The 13637-nt window shown below is 47.6% G+C and overlaps 1 protein-coding gene across 1 annotated transcript in view; it reads right to left on the bottom strand.

The window, feature by feature from the left end:
* Positions 1-11328: 11328 nt before the first annotated feature.
* The window catches only part of COL11A2 (collagen type XI alpha 2 chain), a 40071-nt gene continuing 37762 nt past the window's right edge, over positions 11329-13637 (bottom strand). The window contains 3 exon segments of the mRNA XM_014586180.1: positions 11329-11500; positions 11609-11773; positions 12273-12451. Of these exon segments, the coding sequence (XP_014441666.1) occupies positions 11329-11500; positions 11609-11773; positions 12273-12451 (516 nt within the window).

Below are 13637 nucleotides of genomic sequence, written 5' to 3'. Positions count from 1 at the left end.
GCCATCCCCACTGGGGGGTGATTTCTCGCTTTCTGTCTCTCTGTCTCTCTCTGTCTGTCTGGCAAGCGCATGAGCCCTATAGCAAAAACCTCTCCAAAAAATGAAAAAAAAAAAAAAGTGGTCGCCAGAAGTACTTCTGGGAACCCATGAAAATTATACTAGCCCATGGAGTGGTGATTAAAGTGGCAGGATCCCCTTGGCCAAACATGCCTTTCAAGTTTTGGATGAGGTGACTTGAGAAACGCACCAGGTGCACAGGCGTGTGTGGCCAAAATCCTGACAGGAGGCAGAGATGGAGACGAGACTGCAGTGTGACCATCTCCAAGGGGAGTACCTTCTCACCTTCTCTCTCTCTGTCTCTCCAACAAGCATACATGCCGTCTAGTGGGAAAACAGAGAGAGAGAAAGAAAATGTTTACATTTCTTTTAAGATAGGAAAAAATAACTTAATTTTTTCTCTTTTGTTAATGATAAAGTGCATACACACACATGTGAGAGTGAGAGGAAAGGAAAAAAAGGGGAAAAAAAAGAAGATGAGCACCCTCCACAGGGTTTGGTCTTTCCCTGATTCCCTTCCTCCAGTCCTTTAACCCATCAGATTTTAGGCAGTCTCACACAAGTGAAATTTGAACCACAGTTGCTATGCAGGGTCTAGCTTTTCTTTCCTTTCTTTTTTTTTCTTTCTTTCTTTCTTTCTTTCTTTCTTCCTTTCTTTCTTTCTTCTTTCTCTTTCTTTTTAACTTTCTGGTTTTATGGAATTCTTTTTTATTATTATTATTTTCTTATTTTTTATATTAAATCTCTGTATGTCTTTACAATATAGAAAATGAATTTCCCCAGCATGAATATAATGTATGTTAGTCCAGTCAAAGATATTACCATACACATTGTCATCAACAGATAATTTTCCATGTTTATGTCCATTGAATGTTTTGATTTTTCCCCCTTGATTCCCTCCCTCTCAACTCCCCCCCACCATTTCCCACCCTCTTCCCATACTCTGTCTGGTATCCACAGTTGCTTTCCATGCTTTTATGTCTTCCAGTCGTTGAGTTTCTGCCATAGAGTATAGACATTTGGTATATAACAAATGGGGACATGCAATGCCTCTCTTTCATAGTCTGGCTTGCTTCTATTAGCATTAAATCTTCCATATTTGTCCACTTTCTATAAAATGCCAGTCTTTTTTTATGACTGAGTAGTATTCCATAGTATATATGTGCCACACTTTTTCAATCCATTCACCTGTTCTTGGACATTTGGGTTGATTCCATGTCTTAGCAATTGTGAATAATGTGCAATAATTATTGCACATCCAGGCACTAAGCATGGACTTGCAAATGTTTTTCTGACCAAGTGCATTCTGTCCTTTAGGTATATACCCAGGAGCAGAATTATTGGATCAGTAGTTCTGATTGTAGGTCTTTGAAGAACCTCTATATTGATCTCCACAGTGGTTGTACTAATTTACATTCCCACCAATAGTGTAGGAGAGTTCCCTTTTCACCGCAGCCTCGCCAGCACTTATGATTCTTAATTTGTTTAATCTTAGCAATTCTTTTTTTTTTGAGAGGTTTTTGCTGTAGGCACTTATGCTCGCCAGAGAGACAGAAAGTGAGAAAGCACCCCCCCAGGAGGAATGGCTATGCTGCAATCCCTTCTCCTTTCTCCTCTTGGGATCTTGGGCATACACGTACCTGTGCCTGGCATGAGTTTAAGCCACTGCGTCCAGGACTTGAACCACATGGGAGTCCAGCGACATAGCCATTATGCCAACTTCTGCTCCCAATCTTAGCAATTCTAACTGGGGCTAGGTGGTATCTCATTGCAGTTTTGATTTGCAGTTCCCTTATGGTAAGGGATGTTGAGTGTTTTTCATATGCTTTTTGGCTGTTTTTCATATGCTTTTTGGATGTCTTCCTTGGACAATTGTCTGTTCAGTTCATTAGTTGATCTTTTAATTGGATTCATTATTTGTGTGTGTGGGGGGGGGTGTCAAGCTGCTTGAGTTTCCTGTATATTTTAGTTATCGCTCCCTTATCTGAGAGTTTATATTCTCCCATTCTGAGGGCTGTATCTTCATTCTAATTATTGTTTCATTTGCTGTTCAAAAGCTTTTTAACTTAATGTAACCCCACTTGTCTATTTTGGGATTATTGCCTGTGTTTGGAAGTTTCATTTAAGAAGTCTTTGCCTATTCTGATGTCTTCGAGAATTTCCCTTGTGTTTTCTCTCCCTTATCTGAGAGTTTATATTCTCCCATTCTGAGGGCTGTATCTTCATTCTAATTATTGTTTCATTTGCTGTTCAAAAGCTTTTTAACTTAATGTAACCCCACTTGTCTATTTTGGGATTATTGCCTGTGTTTGGAAGTTTCATTTAAGAAGTCTTTGCCTATTCTGATGTCTTCGAGAATTTCCCTTGTGTTTTCTCACCAGTGGTTTTATAGTTTGAGGTCTTTAGTTTAAATCTTTGATCCATTTTGAGTTGATTTTTGTTAATGGTGAGAGATGGGGGTCCAGTTTAATTTTTCTACAGGTAGATACCCAGTTTTCCCAGCCATTTGCTTAAGAGATTTTTCTTTTCCCACTGGATTGACTGTTACTCTTTGTCAAAAATCAGTTGGCTATATATTTTAGAGTATATTTCTGGGGTATATTCTCTTCCATTGGTCCACATGTCTGTTTTTGTGCTAATACAATGCTGTTTTGATTATCACAGCTTTATCATATATTTTTGGGTTAGAGAGTGAGACATCTCCTATTCCACTCTTCTTGCACAGGATTGGCTTTGCCAGTACAAGTTTTTAATGAGTCTTGATAAATTCTATGACTGTCTTTTCTATATCTGTGAAGAATCTCTCTGGTCATTTGATTGGGATTGCATTAAATATGTAGAACAATCTGGGTAGAATTGCCATTTTGGTTATATTAATTCTTCTGATCAGGGAACATGGTTTGTATTTCCATTTTTTTGTGTGTCATTTTCCATTTCTTTTTTTAGCGTTTCATGGTTTCCCTTGTAGAGGTCTTTGACTTCTTCGGCTAGGTTTATCCCTAGGTATCTTAGACTTTTGTGATTATTGTAAATGGGATTGCTTTCTTCAAATCTACCTCAGTCTGCTCATTGTTGGTGTACAGAAATGCTATAGATTTTTGTATTTTTATTTTGTATCCTGCAGCTTTACTGTATTCATTTATCATTTCCAGGAGGTGTTTTGTGTGTGCGTGTATTCATCTGGGTTTTCTATGTATACAATCGTGTCATCTGCAAATAGAGATAAGTTCGCTTCTTTCCATATTTGAATGCCTTTTATTTTATTCTCTTGTCTGATTGCATTGACTAGGACTTCCACACTACACTGAAAAGGAGTGAAGAAAGTGAGCAGCCTCATCTTGTTCCAGTTTCTAGTTTTCCCCATTCAGTATGATGTTAGCTATGGATTTTATTGTGTTGAGAAATGTCCCTTCTATGCCAGTTTTGCTGAAGGGATGTTGTATTTTATCAAACACTTTTTCTGCATCAATTGATATGTTCATATGGTTTTTATCCTTTGTTCTGTTACTATGGTGTATTACATTTATGGTTTTGTATATGTTGAACTATCCTTGCATCCCTGGAATAAAGCCTACCTAGTCATGCTGTATAATCTTAATGTGTCATTGGATAGGATTTACTAGTATCTTACTGAGAATTTTTGCATCTAGATTTTTGTCCCGGCCTGCGGGACAGTTGAACAGGTTCCTTGGGGGAGGGAGTGAGAGATGGGACAAAAACACACACACACAATACGAGATAATGATCAAGTCGTCTTCTTCTGTCTACTTCCATTTATTCAGGAAAAACGGCGAGTTATATACAGCTGGTGGGAACCAATTGGTTGCCCGAAATGCAAATGAGATAGAAAAGCATGAACAAATCATTGATGTGGGTGGATCTCTCCCGTTGCCTAGAAACCCAACCACTTCTGGGGAGAACGGTTGGTCACATGATTTCTGAGAAACGGTTTGCTCAGTGAGGAAGTGAAGCCTAATGGTTTACAAGGGGGCGGATAGCTCGAGATGGCTTCCATATGCAGTGCTTGCCACAGATTATCATAGATGTTAGTCTATAGTTTACTTTCTTTGTTATATCCTTGTCTATTTTGGGGATCTGAGTGATTGATGGAGGCTTCATAAAATAAATTGGGGAGGGTTTGAGTAGGGATGGCAGATGGCATGGTGGTTAAGGTGTTGGACTCCCACATGGCCAACCATGTTCAAGTCCCAGACCTGGTGGCTTGATTTACCACTTTCTCTCCCTCTGTCTCTCTCTCTGGTCAAATTAAAAGTAATAATGGTGGGACCAGCAGTTGGTGTAATGGCTATGTCACTGGACTCCCACGTAGTCAACTGCGGTTCAAGTCCTGGACCCGGTGGCTTAAACTCACACTGGGCACATGTGTGCGCATACCCAAGATCCCGAGAGGAGAGTGGAGGAGAAGAGACTGCGGCATGGCCATCCCACCTGGGGGGTGATTTCTCACTTTCTGTCTTTCTCTGTCTTTCTGGTGAGTGCACATACCCTATAGCAAAAAACTCTAAAATAATAATAATAATAATAATGGTAAATAACAATTAAATAAATAATTCTTCTTTAAAAAGAGAGAAAGAGTTTAAGTAGAATGGAGTTTAGCTCGTCTTTAAAAGTTGTATAGAATTTAGAAGTGAAGCCATAGGGAAAACCTGGACTTTTCTTTATTGGGAGGCTATTTGTGATTCAATCTCATTGCTTGTTATTGATATTCTCGGGCTTTCTATGTCTTCCTGATTCGGTCTTGGTAGATTATATGTGTGCAGAAAAGTATCCGTCTCATCCAGGTTTTCTCGCTTGTATGGTCACTCATAGTATTCTCTGATGACGGTATATATTTCTGTTACATCTGTTGTAATATTGCCTGCTTCACTGCAATTAGATTTATCTGGTTCTTTTCTCTGTTCTTCTTGATTAGTCTAGCTAACAGTGTATCAATTTTGTTTTTCTTCTCGAAGAACCAGCATTGGGTTTCATTTATTTCCTGTATAGTTCGTTTATTCTCCATTTCATTTATTTCTATTCTAATCTTTATTATTTCTTTTCTCCTGGTATTGGGGTCAGGAGGGAGTTGTTGTTCTTCCAGCTCCCTGATGTGTATTGTTGGGGTGTCTATTTCTCATCTTTTTTGCTTTTTGTTTTCTTGTAAGCACTCATTGTTACGAACATCCTCCTTATGACTGGCTTCACAGTGTCCCGTAGGTTAGTACTCCTCTCGGTACTCCTCAAAGAGCTGGTTCAGTGTTGGTGAATTCTTTCAGTTGCTGTTTGTCTGAGGGTCTAGCTTTTCTTTTTCTGGAGAGGTTTCTGCTATAGGGCGCTTGCGCTCGCCAGAAAGAGAGACAGAGAGAGACAGAAAGCAAGAAATCACACACACACCCCCAGGGGAGATGGCCACGCCACAATCCCTTCTCTTCCATTCTCCTCTCAGGATCTTGGGCACGCATGCACACACGCCCAGCGTGAGTTTAAGCCACCAGGTCCGAGACTCAAACCGCGGTTGACTACGGGGGAGTCCAGCGACATAGCCATTACGCTAACTGCTGGTCCTAGGGTCTACCTTTTCTTGAGCAGCATACTATTGCTTCACCATGGAGCCAGCCTGAAAAATGATAATGTTTAAGTTGCAGAATATATCTTAATATATAATATACCTACACAGAAAAAAAAAATTACTTTGAGAGACCAGATAGTGGTGCAATAGTAAAACCCAACACTCTTTGAGGACGAACTACTTGGGAAGGTTCCAGGTTCATATCTAGAGACCTCCCTGATTACAAGGGTACTTATGTGCCCATGATTCGGGGATGACTGAGGCTACGGGGAAACCATGGCATCAAGAACCTGTTGGGGGGAGGGGTGGTGTCTCCCTACCCCTCTGTTTCTGTTTCTCTCTGACTCATGGGAAAAATTAATAAATTTAAAAGATTAGCTTTAAATAATATGTAAGGGGCCAACCCTGTAGCATAGTGATTAGGAGCTGAAAACCAAAGAGCTGACCATGGTTCAAATCCCAGCTCAGGCAGCTTGAAAAACAGGCCAAGCACGTGTGCATGTACACCCCAAATCCTGATGGGATGGAGAAATGGAGGAGAGAGGAATACAGCACGGCCACGCCCCGTTGGGGGGTCTCTCTCTCTCTTTCTTGCAAGTGCACACGCCATCTGGCAATTAAATAAATAAATTAAAAATATATACAGTTTGTTTTTCTTTCTTTTAAGAAAGGGGTCTAGAAGAGCAAAAGTTCACAGTGCCCTGGCTAGCATGGTCAGGAGCGTTCATGGCCAGAATAGCAAAGTACACGCTGGCAGAGCGGAGATGCTGCCTCCGAGGTCAGAGAGCGCATGACGAGATGGCCGCAACAGCTGAACATGACGGGGTTGCCCCACCAGGGAGTGCAGTGTGGCCCCGGAGGGACTGGTTGGATCATGCTGGCCAAATGTACACAAAGGGGTGTGTGTAGAGGGAAACCAAGGAGGGACGGACAGATGCCTCTTGGGTCATCCCGGTATTCCACATTATCTGGGAACAGCGCCCCCACCACACACACACACACACCCCTGCATCTCCACCGCAAGGCTTCCTGCATCTCTGTTGTAACACTGGGCCCTCAGCCACAGGAAATTGAGTCTCGGGAAGACAGATGACCCAAGTTAGGCCAATGGATTGTTCTCCAGGAATCTGCGCTGGAAGTGCTCAAAGACACAGGTGTTGAGATCCGCTCTGCCGAGTGGTGTTCGCGGCCACACTCCCAGGACACAGTCCATGATCCCAAGGCCCCGGAACTCCTCTCACTCTTCCCTACGAATCAACACCTCCTTCAAAGCCTGAGAAACCTCAATATTTTTATAACAAATTCCCTTTGGGGCTTAAGCTGCTGTGAATCATATTGTGCTATTTGTAGCAAAGAGAAAAAAAATAAGGTAAAGAAAAAGAAGTATGGGGAACCAGCAGTTAGCGTAATGGCTATGTCGCTGGACTCCCATGTAGTCGACCGCGGTTCGCATCCTGGACCCGGTGGCTTAAAACTCACGCCGGGCGCGTGTGCGTGCGTGCCCAAGATCCCGAGAGGAGAATGGAGGAGAAGGGATTGCGGCGTGACCATCCCCCCTGGGGGGTGATTTCTCACTTTCTGTCTCTATGTCTCTCTCTGTCTGTCTGGCGAGCGCACGCGCCCTACAGTGAAAATCTCTCCAAAAAAAAAGAAAAAGAAGTATGGAGACTTGACAGCTCTGAGATCAGATGTGTGACAGCAGCGGCCCCGACACCAGCACATCCTCAGCCACAAAGGCATGGAAACATGGCCAGGTGGCTAGGCCAGGTCCCCCTTCTCTCTTTCCAGAAGACTGTCATTATGAGAATTCTCTCCATGGGGGCCAGCAGATGGCATGGTGGTTGGGGCGCTGGACTCCCACATGGTCGACTGCAGTTCGAGTCCTGGACCTGGGAGCTTGCTTTCTCACTTTTCCTCTGTCTCTCCTTCTCTCTCTCTCACTCTAGTCAAATAAATAAGTAAATAAAGTTAAAATAATTAAGTAAATAAATGGTTAAATAAAATAATTCTTAAAAAAAAAAAGAATTTTTCCTTACAGAGCACATATTATTCACATTGCAGATGAGAAAACAGGTGCTCAAGTTACATGTGCAGCCCAGTTGGAAACTAAGCACCCCTGGTAGGCTAAATGAGGAGAAGCCCTTGTTAGAAACGCAGAGAGAGAAGCCAGCAGATGGAGTAGTGGTGAAGGTGCTGGACTCCCATGGACTTGACCGAGGTTCAAGTCCTGGACCCAGCAGCTTGAAATTCACCCTGGGTACATGTGCGTGCATCCTCAAAATCCCAAGAGAAGAATGGAGAAGGGATTGTGGTGTGGCCATCCCCCCAGGGAGTAATTTCTCACTTTCTGTGTCTCTGTCTCTCTGGCGAGCACATGCGCCCTATAGGAAAAATCTCTCTCTCAAAAGAAAAGAAATAAATACAGAGAGGCCTCCTCCCAGACAACATCAGTGCCAACCTTGGCCCTAAGTCTGTCAACCCTACCCAAACCCAGGCCGCCTGCCATTCGTGCTGTTTTGTCTGAGTACCTCTGTCCCCAGGACCCCAGTGCAACACGGTGCTATTTCTCATCTTCTCCCTAACCCAGATATCTCTGAACATGTTTGTTGGCTTTTGGGTCTTGTCTGTTTTTTCTGTTTGTTTCAATAGATTTGCAGGGCTAAAAAGGAAAGAAAGCCTACAGATATTAATAAAAATAACCATAACTGGGAAACTGCAGTTATAAGGAATCTCTCCGAGCACTGGTAATAGTATATTTTTACTTACTAGCCTCTGGGTTTGATGGGGAGAAATGGAACTCTTATTGGCAGGAGCAGCTTCTGTGGTTGGCTGCCTCTCAAAGGAGTTTAACTTGAACCCCAAAACTAAGACAGAGTCATATATACTCTGTATCTAGAATAGGTGCACCTTACTTAGTGAGGAGAACTGACCCACGGCCTGATCCAGCAGGTAGCCAGACCCTGAGGAGATGCGAACACAGCACAGGGACACGGCACCGGGAGCCACATCCTTCGGCCCCAGTCTCTATGGAGTCTGAGCCCTTCACAGGCAAGGTGGAAAGACCTGGAACATGACCCTTACCTGAGCTGCCATAATATCCAACACGGCCTCTGTCCGTTAAACTTTGGAAACTATCCATCCACATCTTGGGAATCAAAAGACCTTCGACCTGGAAGTAAGATGTTATGAGCAGTGGGGACCAGCAGTTGGCATAATGGCTATGTTGCTGGACTCCCATGTAGTCAACTGCAGTTCGAGTCCTGGACCAAGTGGCTTAAACTCACGCCGGGCGTGTGTGCGTGCGTGCCCAAGATCCCAAGAGAAGAATGGAGGAGAAGGGATTGCGGCATGGCCATCCCCCCAGGGGGTGATTTCTCGCTTTCTGTCTTTCTGTCTCTCTCTTTCTCTGTCTGGTGAGCGCACACGTCCTATAGCAAAAACCTCTCCCAAAAAAGAAAAAGAAAAAGATGAATAAATAAATAAATAAATAACGATGTTATGAGCAGTAGGCCAGCAGGGGGCATACAGGTTAAAGTGGCTGGATCCCACATAGCCAACTGCATGGTATGAGTCCCTGACTCAGTGTCTTGAAAATCACGCCAAGAGTGTGTGCTTGTGTGCCCAAAAATCCAGAGAGGAGAATGGAGGAGAAGGGATTACAGTGTGGCAACCCCCATCTGCAGTGATATTTCACTTTCCCTCTCTCTGTCTCTGTCTCTGGCAAGTACAAGTACACATGCTCTATAGCAAAAAAAAATTAAAAATCACTAATAAAAAGAGAGGTCAAAGCAACATAAACAAATAGATGGACTCGCTCTCTCCCACTGGGGAAGGCCGGGGGCTGTGGCGGTGCTCACTGAGGCTAAAATCCATGTTTGTATCAATAATACTATCATGGGGGACCAGCAGTTAGCGTAATGACTATGTCGCTCAACTCTCATGTAGCCGACCGCGGTTCGAGTCCTGGACCTGGTGACTTAAACTCACACTGGGCGCATGTGCATGCGTGCCCAAGATCCTGAGAGGAGAAGGGATTGCAGTTTGGCCATCCCCCCTGGGGGGTGATTTCTCACTTTCTATCTCTCTGTCTCTCTCTGTCTGTCTGGTGAGCACATGCGCCCTATAGCAAATAATAATAATAATAATACTATCATGGCTGTCTGAGGGTGGCCCTAAAGGAGGTGTCCTTATAGATGTCCCTGGTCTTCATTCAACAACTAGTGGGACAGGTCTTTCCTTCAGGAATGGCAGTCTGTGGGCAGGTGCCAGTTCCCACGAAACTATCCCAAAATGGAGAAAAAACATCAGAGAAGGCCAATTATGAGACCAGCAAATGATGTAGTGGCTATCCACATGGCCAACTGCGGTTCGAGTCCTGGACCTGGCAGCTTGAAAATCACGCTGGGCACATCTGTGTGCGTGCCCAAGATCCTGAGAGGAGAATGGAGAAGGGATTACAATGGGGCCTCCCCCTTGGGGGATGATTTCTCACAGTCCCTTTCACTGTCTCTGTCTCCCCTCGACTACCAATGCAAGTGTGTGCCCTAAGGCAAAAACCTCTTTAGAAAAAGGAGAAGGCCAATTACAAGCAGCCAGGGCGACTTCTCCCATGAATAGGTTTACCTGGAGACACATAAGCATGCCCTGTTCACATAAGCTCCCTGAGGACTGCACAGCTGACCAGGGAGAAATCCGGATGTGGTCCTGACACTCCCTGCTGACCACACCGAACCTGCAGGGACAGGGACTGCACACCACGAAACGGAGAAACTATGCCCTGCTGCACAAGGACTTCTTCCTGAGGCTTCGCCCTGCCCTCTTCCCTAGCTCCTCTCTGCTCCCACTGCCCTGTCCGTGCAAAACTACAAATCCCAGCATGCAGCACAGCCAGCGAGGGCGGGAAGGGAGACATTCAGCCCCTGGTCTGGAATATGCAGTACTCCTGGGTACAGTGGTCCGTATTATACAAGTTGTGTTTGTTTTTATCAGAAGTCACAGGTGCGGTAAGTATAGCCCAAAGCCAAGAAGCAGCTGCCAGGGTGCAACAGGCCAGAGGGCCCGTTCCTCCGTAACCTCACTGCCCTCCAGCCCCAGCCTCCCCTCCTCAGCCACCGTGGATGGTGTGAATGCGCCCTCCTCCGACACCTCGTCCGGCCAGTGCCGGCCTTGCGTACAATTCTGCTACGTCGCTTACCTTTTCAAACACCAGACTAAGACTCCTTAGTTTCAGGGTTCAGGTTAAACTCCATTGCTTTTTTTTTTAAAGAATTATTTCATTTAACTTTATTTATTTATTTATTTTCATTTGACCAGAGAGGGACAGAGTGACAGAGAAAGAGAGAGAGGAGAGAGAAAGTGAGAAAGCAGGCCGTCAGGTGCGGGACTTTAACCCCGCTCCGCCAGGTGGGAGTCCAGCGCCCTTACCCTCCTGCGCCACCTGCCGGCCCCTCAAGTTAAACTCCTGTGAGAGTCAAACTTCAGACTCCAGCCCCTCCGACAAGGTTTCCCTTCTGTTCCAAACAAACTCAGAGTAGTGCCCCAAAGCCTCTGTCTCTCTCCCCTTCATCTTCCTACCCCACCCAGAAGCCTCCATGGCCCACGGCCAGCGGAGGGCCTGCTAGCTCCCACATGTCCCGACGCCAGGACACCTGCACTGCCCACATCCTGCCCGCCCCACAACCTCCTCCTCCGAAGCCTGGCCCCTAAGACTCCTCCCATCTTTCCCAGCGCCAGGCCCCGGCAGCAGCGGCAGCAGGAGGGGAGGGAGAAGCCTGCGGCAAGGAGAGGGCTGTGGTCCTGGCATCCTGCGCTGCCACTTGGCACAGCTCCTTCATAACTGTTCTGCGGTGTTGGTTGGCACACTCGCTAAATCGGCTGTCGTGGATTGGCCCGGGGACCTAGCCGCTGTTTACAAATGTTGTTTGAGTGACTGTGTGGCATTGTGTCCGTGGAGAAAAGCCCTCTGAACTCAGAGCATCTGACCAGAAGAGACCTTTGGGGACACTCCCGTTTGTGCTCTGGAGGCGACTCTGTGGGTTTGGCACCGACTGCCGAGTGCGCGCCAGAGAAACCTCAGCCTGGCCCTGCGCCGCCGGGAGTGGGTGCGGCGAGGCGGGTGGGACAGCCCGTTTAGACCGATCTCGCGATCTAAGGCCAGGAGGCCGGAGGGCGTCTGAACCCTCCGGACTTGGAGAGCGCAATGGGAGACGCGGGTGAGCCTTTAGGAGTTAGGCTTTGCTCCTTGGGGACTGGGACGGTCGAAACTCCGTCCTGAGCCCAGTTAGATAAGATCGGGGACCTCCTCCTGCACTGGACCTCGTTCTGGGTTGGGGGTTCGGCGGGCGACGAAGAAAGGGCAGAGGAGAAGGCCGTCCGAGGGGCAGGGATTATTCTGCGGGCCCTGCGGGCGGGCCGGCCAGTGGCACCGGCGCCAGGGGGCAGCACAGGCGGGCAGACGCACAGCCCGAGGCACGCGCAGGAGGGGTGCTCCCCGGGACAGGGCCTCCCGCCCACACGCCGGTGCCAGGCTGGGCTTCCACAGCCACATGAGGGATTCCTGCGATCGAGGAGTTAGGCTTTGCTCCTTGGGGACTTGGACAGTCGAGAAGGTGCCGTTAGGGGTCCTCTACGATAACGAAGAACCTACCGGGAGGAGCGGAGGGCGCTGCCTCCTCGGCCCGCTGATGGGGGCGCAAGGCAGTCCCCAAAGGTTGCGGGTGCTAAACCCGCATACGCGCATATGCGGTCTCCCTCCTCCCTCTGCAGCTGTGCGTCCAACCAGGAAGGGGCGTCCCAGCTGGGATGAGGCCTTGGGAAGGTTCCGATCTAGAACCAGAGTGTGCGGGGGAGTGAGGAGGGGGCAGGCAATGCTACGGGAAGATGGGGAGCTCCCTAGGAGGGGCGGGGAGCCCAGCCCTGCACAGAGGGGCCAGCCTACCCCTGACCTGGAGAGAGCGCCCCCCCCCCGCAGCCTGGCGGTGGGTCAGCCCGAGTGGGAGGGGCAGGGTGAGCAGCCACACAGGTGCAGGAAATACCTGGGAAGGGGGTCTGGTCTCCCCATTGGTGAAGAGTTTAGACTGGGCCCTGGGGAGCTTTTTCCAGTCCTAGAATCCCTAAAGATGGCGGTGGGAGGAGGAGGCTGAATTTTTTTTTTTTGTTTTTGGACAGGTTTTTGCTATAGGGCACGTGCACTCGCCAGACAGAGACAGAGACACAGAAAGCGAGAAACCACCCCCCAGGGGGGATGGCCACTCGGCAATCCCTTCTCCTCCATTCTCCTCTAGGGATCTTGGACACGCACGCACACGCGCCCGGTGTGAGTTTAAGCCACCGGATCCGGGACTCAAACCACAGTCCACCACATGGGGGTCCAGCAACATAGCCATTACGCCAACTGCTGGTCCCAAGGCTGAATTTAAGGTGGAAGCAGAGAAGACAGGCACACCCACACCCAGAAGCACCCTGGCTCTCCATCAGACCTCGACCAGAGGGACTCTGAGCTCCCACGTGCCACTGGGGCATCCCGTCATGATTCTTGTCACCACAGCTTTATAAACCCTGGGCCCTGACACGCCAGCAGGACAGGTAGGAGGGAGTAAGCCGCCCACCTCCTGTAACGGCTCCGCAGCGTGGGATGGGTTGGGAGAGACTGAAATAACAAAAGCACCGACACGTACAGCCCGAAGAGACAGTCACATAATTTACCATCAGTCGGAATGGACACCGCGCATAGGGCGAGACGGGGCCCTTCCATCCATATGCCAGACGTTAACGCTTCATTGCAGGATCAGGGAATTGCCCAGGGGGGAAAGGGGTGGCCGGCATGCCAATGAGACACCCAGGGGCTCAGGGCCACAACGATGTACCGGCCTATGTGGGAAATGGCAGTATTTCAACAATCCGCCGGCTACAGGCCTGCACACACCCCTCATTACTCTGTTTCTCTCCTGGTGAGTGGCCTGGTCCCCAAGCAGTAGGCCGCTCCTGCCAGCCCCGGCTGGGGGGAAGACGG

This window comes from Tupaia chinensis, unplaced genomic scaffold, assembly GCF_000334495.1.
Source record: "Tupaia chinensis unplaced genomic scaffold, TupChi_1.0 Scaffold000116_2, whole genome shotgun sequence".
Classification (NCBI taxonomy): Eukaryota; Metazoa; Chordata; class Mammalia; order Scandentia; family Tupaiidae; genus Tupaia; species Tupaia belangeri.
The sequence above is the reverse complement of the archived record's forward strand: the minus strand, read 5'-3'. Positions and strand labels throughout refer to the sequence as shown.